The sequence below is a fragment of the Gobius niger genome (assembly GCF_951799975.1).
Source record: "Gobius niger genome assembly, chromosome: 11".
NCBI lineage: Eukaryota > Metazoa > Chordata > Actinopteri > Gobiiformes > Gobiidae > Gobius > Gobius niger.
The window spans coordinates 19,470,608-19,491,486 of NC_136862.1; the positions used below are offsets into that span (position 1 = coordinate 19,470,608).

Here is a 20,879-nt window from a genome sequence, read left to right on the forward strand (position 1 = left end):
ATAAAACAATAAATGTGTGTGCTTCTAATTTATTTGCAACACATTGCAAAAAGTGGAAAGTGTTACATTTCACAAAATGGTGTTTATTTAAACAGGGACAGTGTACAATTCATGAAAAGATGCATTGTACCTGGTTATTGCAAAAATGCAGGTTTGTACAGTACAAAACTGATTGTAAATGTAGATGTGCATGAGACCATGGATATGAATAAATCCATGAATTTTTACATCATCACTTAAATAAAAGTATAGATGAAATCGATTGTTGTTCATGCAATAATCTTTGTGGTGACAGAAAAGGCTGATTATGCGAAAACAATAAAACAATTTGGGATGCTGAATCTCCTCTAGAAGCACCCTACATTTCTTATTATGGATTCTTGAGCGCATATTTATATATTGATATTTAATTATGTGTTTATTTGGTCATTTGTTTGACAATGCATGTTAATGAACATACATGCATGTAAACACGCCACACCAGATGATTAATTGGGATTGTTGAATAGGATGCCTGGAATAGGATGTCTGATCAATCCATACGCATGTTACTTGGAAATTGCCCATCCCACTATGCCCCAGTCATGTGTTTGTGATGAGTTATCATCACATGACAGATAAGGTATTGTGCAATAATACAACCTACAGGGGTCAGCACCATTTCTCCTAGAGTGAAGTTACTCCCATAATTACCTGCTCAATAATGAGAGTATTGTGGAGCTTTTCAGGACATGATTTAGGCAATTTTGAGGCATAGCAATGCAAACTTTACTCTCAAGTGACAGGTACAAAGAAAATGCAGACAATTAAACAATGATATACAGCACAGTTCAGTTCATGGAGTCTCCAGGAGACAAAATGTCATTACAATTGCAGTGGTTGAAATACATTAACAAAGGTGACTACAAAAACAAAACAAGGATAATTTCATGGGAAAATTGATTCATAGGATTACTCTTGTAAACATACAATAAATATATTGGTAGACTGCTCCTAGTCTGACTGACCACAGAGAAATCCCACAGTATAACACTCCTTATCTTGATTCAGCACAAATGCCTAGAATACATGAGGTTTTTTGTTTCCTGCACATTTCAGTAACTAACACAGTTGTCCATAAAAAACAACCTTATCCTTTGAACCAAATCAACTTTGGGTGATTTACTACAGGTGGTCACAGTCAGTTCAATACATGATCCCATGTACATCATTAAAATATCTAAAAATCATTATTGTCAACTAAACAATAATACACTACTATTAGATCTGACTACAGTCTTCTACTTTTGTTGTCAAGCTAATTTACTAGATGTTGCTTGTGTGGCGTCCAAAAACAACCGCAATGTGGAAATGTCCGTCATAATTATTATGACTGTAAAAAGTCTCTTAAAGTCTGGCTCTGTGAACCTTCAGGAGTATTATTTGTCTTTTGCTTCACTGCCAGCCCAGCTGCGGGTGTAGTCCAGGCTGCAGGGGGAAGGGGGTGCCAGGGCCAGGGGCGTAGTTGGTGAAACTGTTGGGCTGAGGAGGGAAGTTGTCCAGGCCAGGTGTGGAGTGAGCCTGAAAAGAGGATGTTATATTAATGCTTTGATCAAACGCCTCCGACAGTCTGGCCACAGAGCCGTCATACCTGCAATAGAGCAGTCTGCATGTTGGGATTGTGAAGTCCACCCAGGCCCGCTTGAGAGGGAGATGGAGAGAAGCCTGGTACCCCAGGGAAGGAAAGTAGCGCTGGGAACCCACTGCCCCCAGGAGCCTGCAGTCCACTGCTCAACCTGAGAGACAGAGCACACAGGCAGACCATTAGATGCTAAACAAGGAGTATATATTAGTTAATACAAATGCAACTATGTGTAATTAACACATCGAAACAATCACTGAAAACCTCTATTTTACTTTAGTGCTGTCATTATTCAACCACTGCTACAGCTTCCCAGCTGTCCCTAATGAATCATTTATCATTATTATTATTATTATTATTATTATTATTATTATTATCAATAGCACCTGATTTACACAACACAGAAAAAAAAGCAAAATGGCACAGTTTTGTATAATTACTACAATCAAAGTCCACGTCCAGCACTCCTATGTTCAAGGACTTCGTCACTTATCGTAAAACATGCAGTGGAAAAGCGATGTGATTTATGGTTCTTCTTTTCCATTACAATCATGTATATGTTCCAGTCACAAGTCACAAAGAGCATCACGACTGTTACAAACAAATTGATCTGGTGTATTTACATATTATTCATAGAAGTCCATTTACTCATGTAAACTAATGACTTCTATAAATGTGTTCCCAATCTAATGTCCATGTTCAACCATACTAATGGCAAAATATCTTGGTGAAAAATGCATTTAAAAAATAATTATTAACTAATGATGGATATATCCATACAGTAAACATACTGCAATTCTCTATGAAACATACAATATCCACAATATTCATATTTTTCTGAAATTATGGCTGGACAAAGACCGATGGACCCTCCTGTCCATCAAGACTGCTACATTTTCACAGGATTAAATTTCATTCTTTTATTCATGAACATTTGTGCCCCTCTTTTTACATTACTTCTAATTTGAATTTGGCTGATAGGACATTGACAAGATGGCCACCACATTTGTCATAGCAAGGCTTGTCCTATCTACAGTTCTGATCTGTAGGATAACCTTTATTCTGAATGCCTACAAGCAGAATTACAAAATTACAATGAACAGTAAAATGTGTGTAAAAGTTACCCAGGCTGAAAGTTGGAGCTGAATGCAGAGGCAAAGCCGGGTAACACCGGTGATGAAGAGGGCACCCCAGCAGCTGCGACGGCCGCCTGCAGAGGAGCGACAGATGCCACAGAGGCAGCCGCTGTCGGAGCCAGTCCCATGAAGGAGGACAGCACTGGGCTTCCTGCACCGGGGCCTCCTGCCACCCCAAGCCCCGGAAACCCGGCAGCACCAGGGCCCGGAGTGAGGCCTGGGAATATAGAGGCGGCAGAGGTGAGCCCAAGACCGAAAGGCGCAGCTGCAGAGGGAGCAGCGCTGTGGGCGAGGCCGGGATACATGGTTGTTTGAGGGTGGGTCGAAATGTTTGTGGAGGGTATTGTCTGTAAAGATGATGGATCAGTCGAAGGAGAAATAGAGGAGCTCAGGGAACGAAACTGAGGCAGGCCGGGGTAATGGGAGGGCGCAGGGCTGGAGGGAAGAGCCTGGAGTCCAGAGATGGCAACAGGGCTTGGAAGTGAGACTTGAGGGGAACCAGCAGACTGGGGTAAACCTAGGGAACGAGCCAGAGCAGCCTGAGCAGAACCCATCACCAGAGAACTGACAGAGGGTGTCCCGGAGCGCGATGTGCCTTTAAAGGCAGAGGGTACAGGGCTGTTACTGCCACTGCTGACCCCCGTGTGTCTACTCATGGCTACACGCTGCTGCTCTGTCTGGTGCGCCCCTGCTGGGCTCTGTGCCATGTGTGAAGGGGCAGGTTTGTGACTCAGACCAGGGGTGGAGCAATTAGGGTGTACAGGAGTGGATGATCCAGGTCCAGTGGGGGTGTAGCTTCGAATCACTGACCCAGGCGGGTTACCTTGTTGTGGAGGTGCACTGTGGAAGTTGGTCTGGTGCTCCAAGGAGTGTGAGAAAATCTTCTGGTGTGTGGAGGTCTGGTGGTGGTCATTGCGGGAGTTGGCCGGGGTGCCTGGGCCAGAGGCACTAGTGAAGGGCCCTGGGGTCCCACATGGGGTCCCTGAAGGGGTGTGGTTTTTGATGACTGTTGAGGGTCCAGGAGTAGTGTGGCCGCCAGGAGTCTGAGGTCCAGTTCTGATTACAGAAGGAGATGGAGCGGGAGCAGGCGAGGGCGCATTAGGGTTGTGCGAGGGCACCATGCCTGGGAAAACTGGGGTAATGGGGGTGGTCGGAGCCTGCTGAGCAGGAGAGGCGTGGGGTGGGGTTGGGGTAGATGGAGTAGAGCCATGAGGGATGAGGAGGGGGCCACTCTTCACTCCTGGTGTAGCATTCTGTGGATTTCCTGGTTTGGAGTAACCTGTGGATGAAGAGAGGTATAAATATAAATATTATGTAAATATAAAAAACATTAGAATAATATTGCGTCATTTTAGAAAATGCACTTAATTAGTCAAAACAAGCAAGGATGTGTTAATTTCTCAAAATCTAAAAGCAAGTACGGCAAAGTACTCAAAGTCATGCCGTGCAGCCCAGTAAACCCAGTCAATTCAAACCAGGGTTTTTTCAGGATTGAAATGCAGCCAATGAAACATTTAAATATTTCTAACAATTATATTGATTATGTTTATTATCTTACAGTGCATTGCATGGTTTTAAATAAACCTTAAATAAATGTAGAATATTATAATTATTTCAATCGTGAAAAATGAAAGAATATTTCAAAGAATAGAATTTTTCATGTCCATTTATGTTTTAGAGAAAAGTGTCAAACCTTTTATGCCAGCATACAGGCCCACACTGACTGACCAAAAAATACTTCATTGACGTATTATTGGGACATACAATTCTTTAAAGTGACAATTTAGTAAGGTATATGTCATTTGCAAAAACTTTGCCTGGAGATGACATAAGATTGTGAAAATACTTTATTGTGATTTTAATGACTTTTTGCTACATTAGCAAAACAGTTTTTAGGTCACTCAGTGTACTTCAGCAGAATTAAGAAGCGCAATCTTGCCCCAGTAAAGCCATTAGCCCACAGAAGCACAGGTAAGAAGCATGCCAGTAGTTAGGCAGTGAGTTTGAAGAGTGATTATTTGCCGTCACTCATACACACACACGCACACTCGCTTCGTTCGAGTCATACCTGACATTTTGTGGGCGCTGTTGTAGGGGGGAGGGGGAACGTTGGCTGTTATAACCCCTCCCATAGAAACAAGGCCTGCGTTGTTGTACGCACCTAAGTAGCATTTGCAAATATTAAAACTTTCCACTATGCATTTATGTAGGAATCTCTTATGCACCATCCACCAACGCGATGCAGTTAAATGATCGTACATAATGGTAGTATCAATAGAATCAATTAGTTTTTCTCAATGTTTATTTGTTGGTGGATTAATAAGTGGTAAACAATTTATTTACTTACTTGGTGCAATGGTGGCATGCGGTCGGCATGGTGGTATAGGATAGGGCACAGGCCGATGAGGGTTATAGGTCGAAGGAAACTAGAAAATAAAATGTGTATTTTACAAATAAATTGCATAAACCACTCAAACTATCAGCAGTTTTCATTCTTTGATTCATTTGAAGTCTCCTTCACTGTGGTACTTGCCGGCTTAAATGGCCCAAGAATTCTCGATGCAATTCCTTTTCCATCCATACTGTTGCCGTGGTCATCTTTCTTCTCACTGTCCTTTTTTAGTGGAGGGACACCCTTTCAAATAAACAAAACTAATTCATTTTGAATATGTAACAACATGGAATGACATATCATATAATGTAGATAATAACTAGTAAAATAAGATTTGACGCACAATTTGCAAAGTAAGAGAACACCAGTACTTACAGGAAATGTGCCAGAGATGAGACTGGGTCTGCCTTTAGGATAGGGATTTCCAGGGATCATACCACAAGAGGAAATCATAGCTACAGGAGCTTTACAGCCAACTTTACACACCTGAAAAATCATTTCAAAAGAATAAAAGGTCAAAAATAAAATCAGTACAGTACCAGAGCAAGACACGACAACTCCATTTTACCTGCTCTAGAATTCTGCGGGCGCGCTTCTTCTCAGACAGGTGAGTGCGAAACAGGTCTTCCACTGGTCTGTAATTCTGAGCATCTGAAATATTTCTGTTTGGGCCAATGGCATGGTATAATTATAATCCTAAAACTTCACAAAAACATTAATATTTCAATAATCAAAATACTCACAGAGCAATTAGTTCCAAAACGATCAGTCTATCCTTTGTGAAGGTAAAGCTATTCAAAATATTGGCAACTTTGGTTGTAGGGATTGCCACCATTTTCTTCATAGAATGGAAAAATAACTTCACGTTAATAACGCTTCATCAGTAATACAAGTTTTAATATACTAAAAATCTATATTAGTAAAAAACAGAACTACACTTACATGCTGCAATGCTTTCACAGCTTTGATCTGAGGTTCTGCCCATGAAAAATATTTCAAAATCTCCATCACCTGAGAATAAGATAATAAATCAGACACAATTCAAATTGGGCAGACATTTCACGACTTTGCAGTTCATGCACATAACACACAACATAATCTTTGGAGTGTCCACCCTACCTGCTCACTGGAGAAATAGCCATGCACCTGCTCTATGGCCTTGATGCGTTGATCAGTTAGGACACACTGAAAATCACAGACACAAGTTACTTCATCTCACTTTACCTCCTACCTAGTTGTAGAAACAGCATCAAACACAAACGTCGTTTACCTTTCTGATCTCATCCAGCACGATGTCAAAAGACTTCTTATCCATTTTCCCGATTTTTTTTTTTTTTCACCCCCCAACTTAAAATAATTGATCACAGGAAAACTATTCTAGTAGTCTTGATAAATGCGATTCTGTGTAGGTCTGTCTGCAGGATCCTAACATTACAGATCTAAATACATCTCTGCTCCTCGATGCTCATTCAATACAAATACACATATGATTTGTGCAAAGAAGCGACATGGTCTTCCCAGCCACGATGCGTTGAATTCCGTCGGTGAACAATGCCTCCAAACACAAGAAGCAAAACCTGTCTGCACCAGATTTCTTTCTGCCTGCAGCTAACAACAAGCTAGCCAGCTACAGCTAACCCGGGTCAGGAGGTCCTTCAACAAAGACACTTATAAAGAAACATTTCCCTTAGAAACCTCTGTCACACGCTTATACCATGGCCTATAAAAAGATGCATAGAAGGGGACACGCGGGGAATAATAAGTAAATGTTAAAACACGACGCGGGCGGTTTCGGACCAGCTAGCATTCACTGACAGCTGGCGCTAGTCACGTCAACATCGCGAAGGACCCCGTTTGGGTAGTTGGTACAAATCCGATAAAGTGGAAATGTAGACGAACTGCATAATTCATAAGGCCATTTTCCCCATTCTTTAGTATATATATCTTTAAATTTTGCGTAACGTATTTCAGTGTCCGTTTAGCTTTTATTTCCTGCAGTATTGGTGTATTTATGTGCAGGCAGTGTTCAGGGCACCCCAATGGGCAGGAGGCTCCAGGAAGTAAACATTAGCGTCGATGGAACAAGATTGTTAAGTAAATTTAACTGATTGCGTAAATTATGGATCGCTTTTCGTGGGCAAATGGACTCCTAGAAATGAACGAAACATTGGTGATTCAACAGCGAGGTGTCAGATTGTATGACGGTGATGACAAGGTATAATATTAGCCTGCGTGCATTACTAGCCGCCATCGCGCTGTTTATAAAGTAGTAATGTGTTCATAACTAAGTTTTTTTTTCTTTACAAAAGGCTAAACTGGAAGTGGGAGCCGTTTTACTTACAACTCACCGGCTTATTTGGAGGGATATTAAAAATCACGTAAGAGGCATTAAATACACTGCTTAAAATAATATGACACATTCCTCTTGATTCTTTTGCACTGACGGAGTTGACTTTGAAGATGGTGAAGGAATTACTAACACATTCATTACACTTCTACACAGGAATGTTGTATATCAATGCCTTTGTCTCAGATAATTTTCTTTGAGGAGCAAGCTGCAGGAATAGGCAAGAGGTAAATATTGAAAATGCACAATTTTTTAATGCAAATAAATAACTTGACGTAATGGTATCGCTTATAAATACTTAACTTAGAAATGCATAGATAAATAAATAGTTAATTATCAATAATAGAACTTTTGTTTTCTATTAAACCTTAGTGCAAAAATTGTCATCCACCTGCACGCTGTGTCTGCCAACAAAGAGCCGGGTCCCTACCAGCACAGCAAGTACTCCTACATCAAGTTGTCTTTCAAAGAACATGGACAGATTGAGGTAATTTTAGCCATACTGATCTATTCTTTATTACATGCATTTATAATTATGCATTTTATTATAGTTTCACAGACGATTATCAGAAGAGATGACTCAAAAGAGATGGGAAAATACTCCAGCTTCACAGCCAATACCCACCGCAACAGGCAGTCAGGTTAGAAACATTCAACTGACTGCTATAAAATGTACCACTGTTTTGTATATTATCAGTTTTAATAAAATCAGAATTAACACTACTGGTTATTGCCACAAGATGGCAATGTAATATCATTAAAATTCACATGTCACTCAAATAATTAACTTGGCAGAATTGAAGATGTACCACAGATTCATAATTGTGCGTCTTCTATGTGTTAAGACTTGAAAGTGTGGGAAAAATTGCATTTTCATTGTTCCATTATTATGTCGTGATTGTGTCTTTCCTGTCTGGCATTGCAGGGCGGAAGGACGCGTGCAGTGGGAATTGTTGGCATTGAGCGAAAGATCGAAGAAAAGAGGAAAGAGACGGACAAAAACATTTCAGAGGTACTTCTTGACTTCGGTATTTCTACAGCGTGTTTATTGATCTGTCAATTAAGAACCACAAATGTTACATGTTATACAATGTGTACTGTGCTTGAACTGTAATATTATGGAGTTCAGAATAGTGATGAGGTGGAATGTTCAGCATCTGTAAAAAGAAGTGATGAAAAATTGGCGGTCACTGGAATTTAAATTGTCGTTGGAGCCTGAAATATTGTGGTTAAGTTAATTGTTTGCATTTTGCTCAGTTGTTTATTTGATTTTTGTTTTAGGCTTTTGAGGATCTCAGTAAACTTATGGTGAAGGTAAAGAATGGCTTCCATCTTTTTTTGTGTATGCACTACAAATTGAAGAAAATAAACAGATTGACATATTTTTTCCCCCACAGGCCAAAGAGATGGTGGAGCTTTCCAGATCTATAGCAAATAAGATTAAAGACAAACAAGGGGACATAACTGAGGATGAGGTAGAGCATAAGCCAAGAAATAAGTTTCTGTATTTAACTTTGTACATTATATATAGTTGTCAGTGCTCTCAACTTTTAATTCCTCCTCTTTGTCTCAAGTGTTAATATTTTACTTCACAGACGATTCGTTTCAAATCCTACCTATTGAGTATGGGTATTGCAAATCCGGTCACCAGAGAAACACATGGATCTGGTACACATTACCATCTGCAGCTCGCAAAGCAACTTGGCGACATGCTTCAGGCCCCACTAGAGGTAGGTACACGAAACCCCAATAGAGGTAGATTTTTCCCTACCTCTGTTCAATTTAAATTGGTTTAACCTCTTATCCCCCACCTTAACCGAGCACATTTTCTTCAGTTCGGCTTTACCCAAATCTAAAAGCTTCTCTACTGGAGCTTACGCCTGTAGGCCAAAGTAACGCCTCATTTGATAATAATGATAATAATAATACATAAGTCTTATATAGTGCTTTTCGGGGGACACAAAGACGCTTTACAGATGAAAGCTAAGAATTACAAAGCTGATCTAATTATGCCTCGCGTTGTTGCTGTGTTGTTGTCACTTTTTTAACGTATTTCTGGCACGTTTTTGTCATATTTTTAGTTGTTTTTCCCTGAGCTTTTTTGTTGTTGTGTTTTTGTCATTTTTAGTTGCATTTTTTTAACTTTTTGTTGGTTTTTTGACACTTTTGCTCCGCTGTTTGTCTACGTTTTGGGTGCCCGTTGTTGCTTTTTTATCACTTTTTTGTCAAACTTTTTAGCCAATGTTTTGAAGAAGATTTTAGACATGGATAAAGCTGAACTGAAGAAAAATGTGTTCGGTTAAGGCGGGGTTTCTAGAGGTTAAAAATCAGTTCCAAATAGTGAAGTCCGTTGCAAACATCATTTAGGCCACTACCAGATTTTGTGATATATTCAATGGCATTATGATAGAAACATATTCCACGGCCATGTCTCTCTTAAGCCTGGTCTTCTATGTTTTAATGAAAGAATAAACTGGGAAATCAGGGCGATATTCAGGAATCATCACTCACAAGTTCAATAATTGATATGCCACTGATTTTTAATTGTCTCCCAGGAGCGTGGTGGAATGATGGCGCTCACGGAAGTCTATTGTCTTGTAAACCGGGCACGTGGGATGGAGGTAACAATGGCACCTTCACACAATAAAAAAAAAAATTGTCTTGGTTATATATATCTGTAGGTCAAAGTGGGTCCCATTGCTGTACCAGTTGAGAACCATGGATCTATGACATTTGTATCAGATCTGATTTGTTTCTCTTCATTCTAGCTTTTATCTCCTGAAGATTTGCTTAACGCATGCAAGATGTTTGAGTCCTTAAAGCTCCCTCTAAGGTGAGTTCGATGTTTTTTTGCTTTTGCGTTGTCGAAGATATTCACTTTGTGTGCACAGAGGAAGCATTGCAAAATATCGTCCAGAGTTGGCGCTCACATCACAGAGGGCCCATGTTTTCCTGTCTGGCTTCCTGTTTTTTTCCAAAGTGTGTTCAGCTCTTTTTTTGTGTCATTTCCTGTTACTTCCAGACGTTGAAAGAAAACTTTGGTGTCATATATTAAATTCTTTCCCTCGAATCATTTCATCCTGTATTGTTACAGTAAAGATTCACTATACACGCCTCTATGTTACATTTATCTTGTTTTCTCTGCAGGTTGCGTGTGTTTGACAGTGGTGTGATGGTGGTCCAGCTGCAATCTCACAGCGAAGAGGAAATGATCGCCTCAGCACTGGACAATGTAAGCTATACCATTGTGGATGACCATATGTGTGGCTCACAATAACATTACAAACACATAGCAAAGAGACAATATATTCCTCAGTTTATTATCTCAATTATGTTCATCCTTTCGTCTTCTACAGGTGTCTGACAAGGGCTCTTTGACAGCAGAGGAGTTTGCCAAGCTTCTGGGACTTTCTGTCCTTCTCTCAAAAGAAAGGTATGTGCGTTAAATAGATCGCAGAACATCATATTTAGATTAGTGGACAAAACACAATACCATTTTTGTTTATCAAATTTAAGTTGCTTTTCTTACTTATTTGACTGTATTTTGTCCTGCCTCTGACAACGTTTTTCATGCTGTGTATTTGTCTTTTGTAGGTTGCTGCTCGCTGAGAAGATGGGACACCTGTGTAGAGATGATTCAGTTGAGGGTTTGAGATTTTACCCAAATTTATTTTAGCCTGAATTCTCATTCACCAAAAATAAAATGATCCAACTCTGTGTAATGACATAATTAAAAGTGACTGCATAAACACAGTGCATCTGAAGTTATCTGTGGAGTGAAAATGTAGTGCATGTTTGATTGGAGAGTCTCTTTTGGTGTAACATACAATGAGATGACATCAGAAACCTGTTTGAATACTTGATCCACTGTCATTTCTGCTTTCCCAGCATATCAGTTGAAAGATCTTACTGACAGATGTCATCTAATAAATTCTTTTTTGTGCCAAGATTGAGCCTCAAAGAAGCACCTGCTAAAATGACAGTTGTAGCCCAGGTTATTCCTATCGTTTTACTTCATAACATGCTGGATTGTGGAAAATCAGAAGCCATTGACTGCTGGAGGGCTTATGAGCTGATTTTGTTCTTGCTTTGTAAAATCCTTCCTTTTTTCTAGCTGAAGTCCTAGCAGAGTCCTGATTAGATTAGTATAGTATATTAGCCATGTGGTTTGCTTATTGGCAAATCAGCTCTACTGGTTCAGAAATTATCCACCGTTCATAATAATTGCACATTCACTGCTAAACTGTAGTGATATCGGTCCTGTTGCTACATGCTCAGGTAGACCGACAGTAACCATACCTATACCCCCGAAATTTTAATCCTAACAACTATGTATAACCTCATTCATGTGCTATGACAGTTAAACGATCAAATTGCATGACATGGGTGTATCTCACAAACATTATTTTACATTGCTGTACTTTTGAGATTGTGCCATCTACTTTGAATAATCGTTTCACCGCTTTCTTTTTACAAAGCAGGGACTTTATTAGTCTTTGATGTTTTGTTGTTACTTATCCTCTGGCAAGATTTCGACAATTTACCAGCTCTGCCTGTCTGTATGAATTTGCATGACAAACTCAGACAAAAGAATAGAACATATTTTATTTTTAGAATACGTTGATAAATGTGATCACAGGAAAACAGGACAATTCACAGACAGTATGGTGAACAAGGATAATACATATTTTGAGATATTGACGACTCTTTTTTTTTTGCATAACTTGTGTGTGCTGACGTACGCCCTTACACGCGCACACCTCAGTGGAGTATGTGCGTCTACACCTCAAGGCTTTAAAGTGTTTAATATTTTAGAAACTGTACCGGCACAAAGCACAGTTTGCAGCAGTTGCGGAGCTTTATAGTGGGCTGGGTGACCTCAGAGAATCATTACCGCATTTATTTATTTACTTTACTGCACAAACTAAGGACATAGTTTTTACATAGCCTAGACTTGTGCATAAATGCTGGGAGGGAGATGCTGCGCAATGGGCACACACAATGCGCGTCCACAAGCTTCCCATGCTGCTTACAGCGCGCGCCTGCGGCAAGTTCACTCTCAGTCATCTCGGATCCCACCGACAGTCGCTGACATGAAACTTCTCGCTCTTCTACGGTGTCGCGTCAAAGTCATTCTCTTCGATGGATGGGAACTCTGCGCGCCATGACCGGTGAGCGTAACCTGAAGTCATGTAGGGAGGGACGACTTATTCCCATAGACTTCATCTTTAATCTTCATTATTCCGCTACTACGGAAGCGTTGTGGAAGAAGTGTCGACCACAATCTTTATTGGAAAAAAGCTCAATACTCAATACAGTTATGATAACCTACTTTGTGAGCAAGTTATGTGATTATTAGTCGTAGTTTGTAGAGTAACCTTGTAGTCACTGTGCGCACATGGAGAAAATGTCATTGTTTTTAATGTATTTCTATTTTCTACATAATACCTCCAACTGCTCACCAGATTTATTCTTTCTTCCTGTTTTTTTAATGCCATAGACGTCGCCTTATTTGTCGATTCAGCTGAGCACATGTTTGTCTCTTACTGTAGAATTTGTCTCTCCTTCACAGATGAATGATGGAGGAAGATGAACAGGACATGACCTATTGGATAAAACTAAGACATCGTGATGCCACAGGCTGTCTGCACACTGCCTCTTCTTCTGGCTCTCACGGGATGTGGTGAGCCAAACTTCTCCAAAACTAATAAACTATAGGGTCAAAAGTCAATGCTGACTAGTTTTCATAATTCAGACAATTCAACAGGAAGGGTGGAGGGCGACTATTCTGTTTTTATTGTTTTAGTTTGACCAAGGATGTAGAAGCTTTGGAACGTCATATTAACGCTTAAACAAAGTTCCTGTAAAGTGATAATGCCATTTGGGTTACAAGTACATGAAATTACACTTCATGCAAATATTCAATGAAAATAAAAAAATCGTATAATCATTAAATGTTAAAATTTGAATTGGATTTGAACATTGTCAGAGCTGCCTGACTCACATCTGCAGGTCAGGAAGATTGAAGATTTTAGCAACAAAAAACTAAAATGCAACCTCGCCATGTTAACTCCTGACTCTGGCCCCAGTGTCTCATTTATTCATCTAATTAAATGACGGAATAGTGGTTCCCGGCTTTGGCATTTGACAACAAATGGGACAGGTTTGGATTTGAGTGAGTTTGACAAGAGGCAATAGAGAAGTGGCCCAGAGCATCTGCAAGCCAACCGCTCCTGTGTGCCAATCCAAATGATATAAGATCCTTTGAGGCAGGTGCAGACGTGGTTAGAGCTGCCCAATTAGTTACTTGAAGGTCCCGTATATGATGTCATGATGTTGAAAGACGGCATGTGTAAATTACATTGCTGGTGGTGTCTTCCTAACTTCCACATTCTTCACCGGGATGAGTTAAGAGGCACTTTTCACAAGTTGCAAGGGCATTTTTTTGGGACAGAAATTCTAACAAACTTATGATAAAATGCACAGTATTTCTGTGTTCTCCTACGCACCTGTTCCAAACAAGCGATGTGCAAAGTTTTTAATCCACTAATATTAAAATAATCAAGTATAGTATGAGTACTGTTCCTTCAAAATTAGTTTGCAAAAGTATAATTAAAAGAAGTTATCCTGATATGTAGCGTAGAAGTTGTTGTACAAGTATGTTTTACTGTTGAGACAATACATAAATAAACATGAAAATTCTGATTATTCCTAAAAAACACATCTTAAATACAAAACAACAACAAAATTAAGATACGGTACAAAAAACGCAAACCTGAATTTACTGTGGGAATGTTAATATTTCTTCAAAATGTTTCTTACATGATGAGTACTTGAGTAAATGTAAGCGATTACTACCCGGCTTTAAGCAGGTGGTAAATATTCTGCATGATTTATTTATTTTATTATTATTTATTTATTTATTTATTTATTCTCTGCTTTGTTCTTTCTACAGCTTTGGCAGGGCTCAGTATTTGGCCCTCTCTCCACATTGCTCTCAGCAACGCCAGCGTATTTGTGGATTTCACATCAATATCGAGCAATAGCACCATAGTTCTTCGGACGCTTTCTTTGGTCAACACTGAGACCAACACGACCTTAGCCACCCGGACAATCCCTAACGGCCCGACAGCTTTTAGGGTGGAGTTCAACTGCTCCTGCTTCCTTTACGCCGGGACCTTTCGCTTCCTGCTGAGGCAAACAGGCATCAACCCTGCAGCTTCTCCTAGCAATGGGACAAACGGTGGTGGTGTGGAGAGCACTACCTGGTGGTGGAGTTCAGAACTGCAAGTGCAATGGCCCACTTTTCATGTGGTTGTGGAGAGGGTTGGAAACCACTCTGGGTCATTTCAGGTATGGTCAGAAAAAATATATAAGCAAATATAGTTACAACAAAATATTGCTATATATAACTGTATGCTGTATGCTGTAGCAGGACAAGAATAAAATCCACAAATATGTTGGTAGATATAGCAAAATAAAATAAAAAACTATCTTTTAAGATAACTGTCCAGATGAACTCTGCCTATGTTCCACAGTTATCGTATTTTCCAGACTATAAGTTGCTCTGGAATATAAGTCGCACCAGCCTTGGCAACTACCTGGACATGGAGGTGTAACTGCACCGTTTACAAGCCTCTCCTGGTATCACGTTGTTCAAGCTCTCATTTGCAAACTCATTCCACCAGCTCTGGCCATCGAGCTTTTAGCCTGCAATTAGCTTTTTTTGTTTTCTTCATTGCACTAATAGCATCCTCCGCTTTTCACCAGTCCCTCACAAGTTTCTCGCTCGCTCCAAACTTTCTTTCTGCTGATCGATTACTGTTTTTTAAGTCATCAGTGGTACAGGAGTAGCAGATACTGGTACACAAGCCAGAGTGCCCTCTAGCAGCTGTCAGTGTGAAAAAAACAAACGTGTGAAATGATGTATTTTGATATATAAGTAGCATCTGTGTATAACTCGCACCCCCAGCCAAACTATGAAAAAAGTGCGACTTATAGTCCGAAAAATACGGTAGTCAGGTTTCTCAAAGCAGAAGTAGCTGTAGTGTATACCTGTATACAAACTCTGACCATGGGAGATGGGCTATCACTAAGCTTTAGTCTACACAGTAAGCTACTTATTACTTTAACAATCATATTAATTTAGAGGATAATTGTTGGCCAAAAAGTCATGCAAGAAATTTAAAGAGGCAGGTGTTTATTATGTCTTGCTTTATTAAATGGCGAGATTCTTTGTAATGTACAACTTTAATTTCTAGTATGGGTAATCGTGTCAAATGTTTTCATATCATCTTGTAAGTACCACATTATAATTGTAAGTCTCTGTTTCCATAGATTGGGATTGCCACAAACGAACACTTCACAGCCTGTACCAGTGGCATCGACTCTGCTCTCTTCATGGAGGTCAGCTACATGGAGTACAACCAAATTGGGCGAAACAGCATCGACAAAGTCCGAGCCCGTACCCGTCATCCTATCAAACCTCTCCACTCCCAAAGCATCGAGCTGCCGTGTGCCTTCCCGTTCACCGAAAAGGACTTTATACGGGTGGCTTTGAAGTCACCCCATGCCTCACTGGATATCGAAAGCTCTGGGCCGCTGTATTTGTCCAGAATCTTCTCTTATAAGCTTCTAATTGAAAATGCTAATGCTTATAGGAGTGTATGTGAAGGGACAATATCCGTGAAGCTCGTGACTCCGCCTTGTGCGCACATAAATGGGAAAGTATTGCTCTACAAGGACACAGGCATTGGTCCAAGTTTATCCACAAGCGGGACAGGAAGCGACACGCTGTTGGCCTTCGGGTCAGAGGAGCCGACATCACCTCCCCTGGCGTTTAACTGGCTCACTCAGGGGGAAAATGAAACTGAATTTAACTGCTCCGTGTTTTACCCCGGGAGGAATAAGTACTGCTTTCGGTTTGTCTTCAACTACAGCCGATCACCAAGTCCAGCGCAGACGTGTTTGGTTGTTCACAGGAGTTTAGGTATGGGTCACCAAGCGGAAGAGGTTTGATCAGTCATATTTCGATGGTCCAAAGCCCAGAAAGGAAGAGCATTTGGGGTGTAATAGGTTGTGCTCACGTTTTACAATGTGATGATGTCATAATGTCAGGTGGAGGGCAGGTGCCAATACAACTCTATGGGAGAAATGCAGTTTTTGTAAGAAATCTCCAAAAGAAAAATTGTCAAATGTGTTTCCTCATCAGCATTTGACAGCAATTGGATTCACAAACCTGCCACATTATTTTTAGGGCTGAGAGTCCTTTCTACTGACCAACATCATGCTCATGTTTTTGAATATTGTCTAGACTTTAAGACACTTTTATGAGGAAATTACTTTATATGTGCTGACAGAGGACAATGAACTATGAGTTTTTGTTTCATGTGGATTCTCCCATTAATGACCGAGATATTAGCCAAAAACTTGATTGCCAGTTTCCATAGCTACCACCATAGAATTTACAGTTGCTCCACCTCAATTGAGAATGGACTTCCTGTTTCGATCCAGCACACCAAAATAAAAGAACCATCTTATTCATTAGTTCTTCAGTTCATTAGTTCAACTTCCTTTCTGCCTAACTATTAACAGACAAAACACTTAAAATGTGTGTATTTAATTATATTGTAATGATGCAAGTACCTGCTGAACTAATACATGAGACGAGCTGTGTGCTTTTATGTTTTTTTTAGCGTGCTGGATCGAAATAGGAAGTCACTTCTTCAGCGGCGGCGTTATGATTTTGAAGCACAATTTTAAACTATAGGCTGTTTAGAATGTTGTGATGTCATGTGAACGCAACCTATTCTATGCCAAAGCAATCTGTAAATCACTGCGTTTTTTCTTTGAACTTTGATTATTCTTGTTTGTGCGATACACATTTCTGTATGATGATGCTCAGTTTATAGCATTTTGCTGTAGTTAAAAACTCATTTATGTGTATACAATTTGTTATGTTTATTGTTTGCGTCTGCAGAGTCCTGGGGTCCATGGCAGCCCTGGAGCGTGTGCAGTGTGACCTGTGGTGAGGGAGTGCGGGAGAGGATCCGTGACTGTTTATTGCCCTCTGGTGGAGGAGGGGTGAAGTGCACCGGCATGGTCAAAGAACAGTCACTGTGTTCCCTTGAGGAATGTGTAGGTCAGTTTACAATTGGATCTTTCTTGTTCTATTCAGTGTTGTTAACCTTTTTGACACATTTAAAAATAACATTATCCAACAGCAATACAGATCAGCAATTTGTAACCATTTACTAAATTGCTCTTTCCTTTCTAGTGTCCCCTTCTTCTACTCCATCCCCTCCGGTCGACATTGGGACTGCGCCCCTGGGCAATAACATTGTGGCCGTGGCGGGCATCTCTCTCTGTCTGGCTGTGATTCTGGCTACTGTCATTGTAACCCTGTGGCGTAAACTTTGCCAGACCCCTCCTTCGTGCAGCTCGGTTCGAAGAGGTTCACTGCACTCTCCGGGGGGAAGGAAGTTGTCTGATGAGGCGTCTATTTGTGGGAACAGCCTGCAGCGGCCCAGTGTGACCGATGGCCACGTGGCGACAGTGGGCACAGCTGAGGTTTCTGCTGGAGTTACTGCATCACAAAAAGACAGACCTCCAGTAGCCACACAGCCTCTTTCACAGACACTGGTGCTACCCATTCCTCAGGTCCCAGAAAGACTGTCCCCTAGTGGTCAGAAGATGCTGCCGCCAATATTTGGGTATGTAAACTAGGCTATGTTTGTTTTTAGTAATGTGTTGGTAAGTACTTGCAAATGTATGTTGCGGTTGTGAATAACATAATTTTAAAATACTGTGAGGAATATTATGACAATGTAAAGTATAGTGTGATTTTAAATTTTATTAGCTGTTTATTCTGAATACAACACATTTTTTTCAGGTACCAATTGGCACAGCAGCAGTTGAAAGAGATGAAAAGGAAGGGCTTGAAGGAGGCCACACAGCTTTACCACGTCTCTTCCAGTCCTGTTCACGACACTCTGGTTGAAACCTCAACATCGCCCACCTGCTCTCCCATTCCCTCTCCGACAGTGTTCCCACTTGGCCCACCCATAGAAACCAACCCAAGCCCGTTTCGAATCGCCGCACCTTTTTCTGAAAAGCATTCGCAGACTCTGAGGACACCTCAGGACCGACTTAGTCCTCGATTGGAGCTTGTCCAGGGCCCTCCTCTTTCTGGTCGTCATAAAAGTGGCAGTGCTGGTTGGAGAGACAGGACGGCAGACTGGGTGGAGATGGTGGAGAGGAGTGGGGTGGCTGGGCCCAGACAAGTACCAGGATATGAAAACAACTATAACAATGGAAATCCCTATTTTCGTCGAACCTGCAGTTTTAATGACACTAAACCTCAGCTTCCATCTTCAACACTTGCAAGACAGTTTAGAGAAAGGAGCATGACGCAGGTTTGTCATCTTTTTACTTTGGTGGTAAATAATACTCCACTAGATTTATACTGAATGTGCAACATATTTGCATATCAGTGTAGTGGACAAAATGAATGTGGATTATTTAGATGCATGAACAATGTGTAGATGTAAAGATTGCATTTCTATTTCATACATTCATTATTATTTATTGTATTGTACTGTATGTTTTTTTATTCATTATTATATTTTTCATTATTATTAATACTATATTTCTTGGTTCAGAACTACTCAGTTCTTGTTGGCTTGTCACTTGTCTGCTGTGACCACAACGTTAATAATGATATGATGTTTTCATAATGCATGCTGCTTTACATTTTATTTGTTTTTCCCATGAAGGTGGTCATAATGTTAAAGAAAAATATGACAAACCTGTACAGAAGATTCACATCATGGACATTGTCATGTTTTCAGGTGGGATCTCGTACTCTTCCTGAAGGGAGCAGCTGGAGCAGAGGTGGAAAGTTACTGCCTTCCTATCCATTCGCAGAAGAAAGTGCTTCGGAGTGGGCCAAGGCAAGACTCCAGAGAAAGGACATTAAGAAGCCATGGACTGAGATGCAAAACAGTGAGGTTAAACACACTGGCACCAACACAGACATTAATAGTTCAGCTTCCGAGAGACTCATTAAGCCAGAGTTCAAAGCCTCAATAGAAGAAGATGCCCCGAGAATCCAGGGTATATCTGGCATAGGTGGTCCGATCGCAGGACAGGACCCTTCCTTTGGAACAAACCACCTCAGCCTGAATCGGGCTGAGCTGAACTGGAGTCGCCGTGGCCCCTCTCCCATACAGCGGAACATGCTGGCCCGTAAGCTCAAGGAGGCACAGTCCTCTTCCACAGCCAGAGGAGGGCGCCAGCGCAGCTCCACATTCAGCGTGGCTTCATCACAGCAGAGGAAAAGCAAGTGCCGATCTTTGCCAATGTCTGGAGACTTCAGCAGCAGCAGTGGGGGGTCGCCGTACAGACTGAGTCAGGCTGAACAGAGGATGATGGATTTGGACATGTCCTTGCCGTATGAAGAGGTAGATGAGTAGATCAGAGGGGATTTATGTCACAAGCCAAGAAGTCTATTCAAAAGTAGATTTTGTCAAGATGAGATGTTTGGCTTGTTTTTGGCTTAAAAACTCTGCCATTAATGGGTCAATACACGTGTCAAAAAACAAGTGCAGAATCTTCTTTATCAGAAGGTTTTAAAAGGTGATGGCATTATTCATTCACACAGACAGATCACTCTTAAGCGAGCCTAGATTTACAGAGGTGTAAAAGTGCAAACCCCTTTTAACATTTGCACATCAGTTTTGGTTGCTTCAAAGTGTAGCTTTATTACAGAGAATCAAACTTTGGAAACTCATATCCACCTCAGTCAGATTGTTCTGGACCCAGAGTTTTTTGTAAAAGCTCCTGCTCTCCATCTAAAATTTGATATAAAATTGTCCACAAATGTAAAAAACACAATCTTTTGTTTTCACATTTTATAAGGTGTGTTGCAGGAATGCAGGAAACACTGATCAGTTCTATTATCACCCCTGTCATTCCTTATGTAGTAGTAACAACTCTGATGTGGTTCAGCTCCTGGAGACCTTCACAATATTTGCCCCTAAACACATTCCTGTCTGTAACCCCCCAAAAAAGAAGAACACACATTGTGATATATTGTGGCTCAATCATTGTACATGTTATGTCCAGTTCTGTATTTGCTATGGTCTTATATAAAAGTTTGTACTAATTTCCTACTTTTATATATTTTGATAATCATTATGACTGTGTAGTTGGTTATATGCAGTGACATTTATAAATTATGTTTATATTATACCTGTAAAATACTTGAAACTTAATTTCCGATTAGGATCACTAAATAAGGACAGTTTGAATGTAACATCAATTTTTGACGGGTTCCTCGTGTTAATTTGTTGTTCCAAACAAAGAGATCAAAGTTGAAATGCA

The 20,879-nt window shown here is 40.5% G+C and overlaps 3 protein-coding genes across 4 annotated transcripts; 2 read left to right on the forward strand and 1 right to left on the reverse strand.

The window, feature by feature from the left end:
- Positions 1 to 501: 501 nt before the first annotated feature.
- Positions 502 to 6,979, reverse strand: proser1 (proline and serine rich 1). Of its 2 annotated transcripts, XM_079565911.1 has the most exons (12): positions 6,420 to 6,979; positions 6,269 to 6,334; positions 6,092 to 6,160; positions 5,893 to 5,987; positions 5,718 to 5,811; positions 5,525 to 5,635; positions 5,291 to 5,392; positions 5,105 to 5,183; positions 4,826 to 4,918; positions 2,746 to 4,036; positions 1,631 to 1,775; positions 502 to 1,560 (listed from the first exon to the last, which is right to left on the reverse strand). In XM_079565911.1, the coding sequence occupies exons 1-12, from the start codon at positions 6,462 to 6,464 to the stop codon at positions 1,435 to 1,437; spliced, it is 2,316 nt and encodes a 771-aa protein (XP_079422037.1). In that variant the 5' UTR covers positions 6,465 to 6,979; the 3' UTR covers positions 502 to 1,434. The 2 variants fall into 2 exon arrangements, with proteins under 2 accessions (XP_079422037.1, XP_079422038.1); XM_079565912.1 differs by lacking the exon at positions 4,826 to 4,918.
- Positions 6,980 to 7,192: 213 nt separating this feature from the next.
- Positions 7,193 to 11,209, forward strand: vps36 (vacuolar protein sorting 36 homolog). The gene is made up of 14 exons (XM_079565495.1): positions 7,193 to 7,364; positions 7,459 to 7,527; positions 7,653 to 7,723; positions 7,869 to 7,983; positions 8,048 to 8,137; positions 8,422 to 8,508; positions 8,778 to 8,810; positions 8,894 to 8,971; positions 9,092 to 9,226; positions 10,052 to 10,117; positions 10,265 to 10,329; positions 10,644 to 10,728; positions 10,853 to 10,929; positions 11,091 to 11,209. Exons 1-14 carry the CDS (start codon positions 7,269 to 7,271, stop codon positions 11,170 to 11,172), a joined length of 1,149 nt encoding a protein of 382 aa, XP_079421621.1. The 5' UTR covers positions 7,193 to 7,268; the 3' UTR covers positions 11,173 to 11,209.
- A 1,860-nt stretch (positions 11,210 to 13,069) lies between these two features.
- Positions 13,070 to 19,974, forward strand: thsd1 (thrombospondin, type I, domain containing 1). Its single transcript, XM_079567034.1, has 7 exons — positions 13,070 to 13,179; positions 14,452 to 14,849; positions 15,834 to 16,485; positions 17,476 to 17,637; positions 17,773 to 18,208; positions 18,388 to 18,910; positions 19,346 to 19,974. The coding sequence occupies exons 1-7, from the start codon at positions 13,128 to 13,130 to the stop codon at positions 19,967 to 19,969; spliced, it is 2,847 nt and encodes a 948-aa protein (XP_079423160.1). The 5' UTR covers positions 13,070 to 13,127; the 3' UTR covers positions 19,970 to 19,974.
- Positions 19,975 to 20,879: the final 905 nt, after the last annotated feature.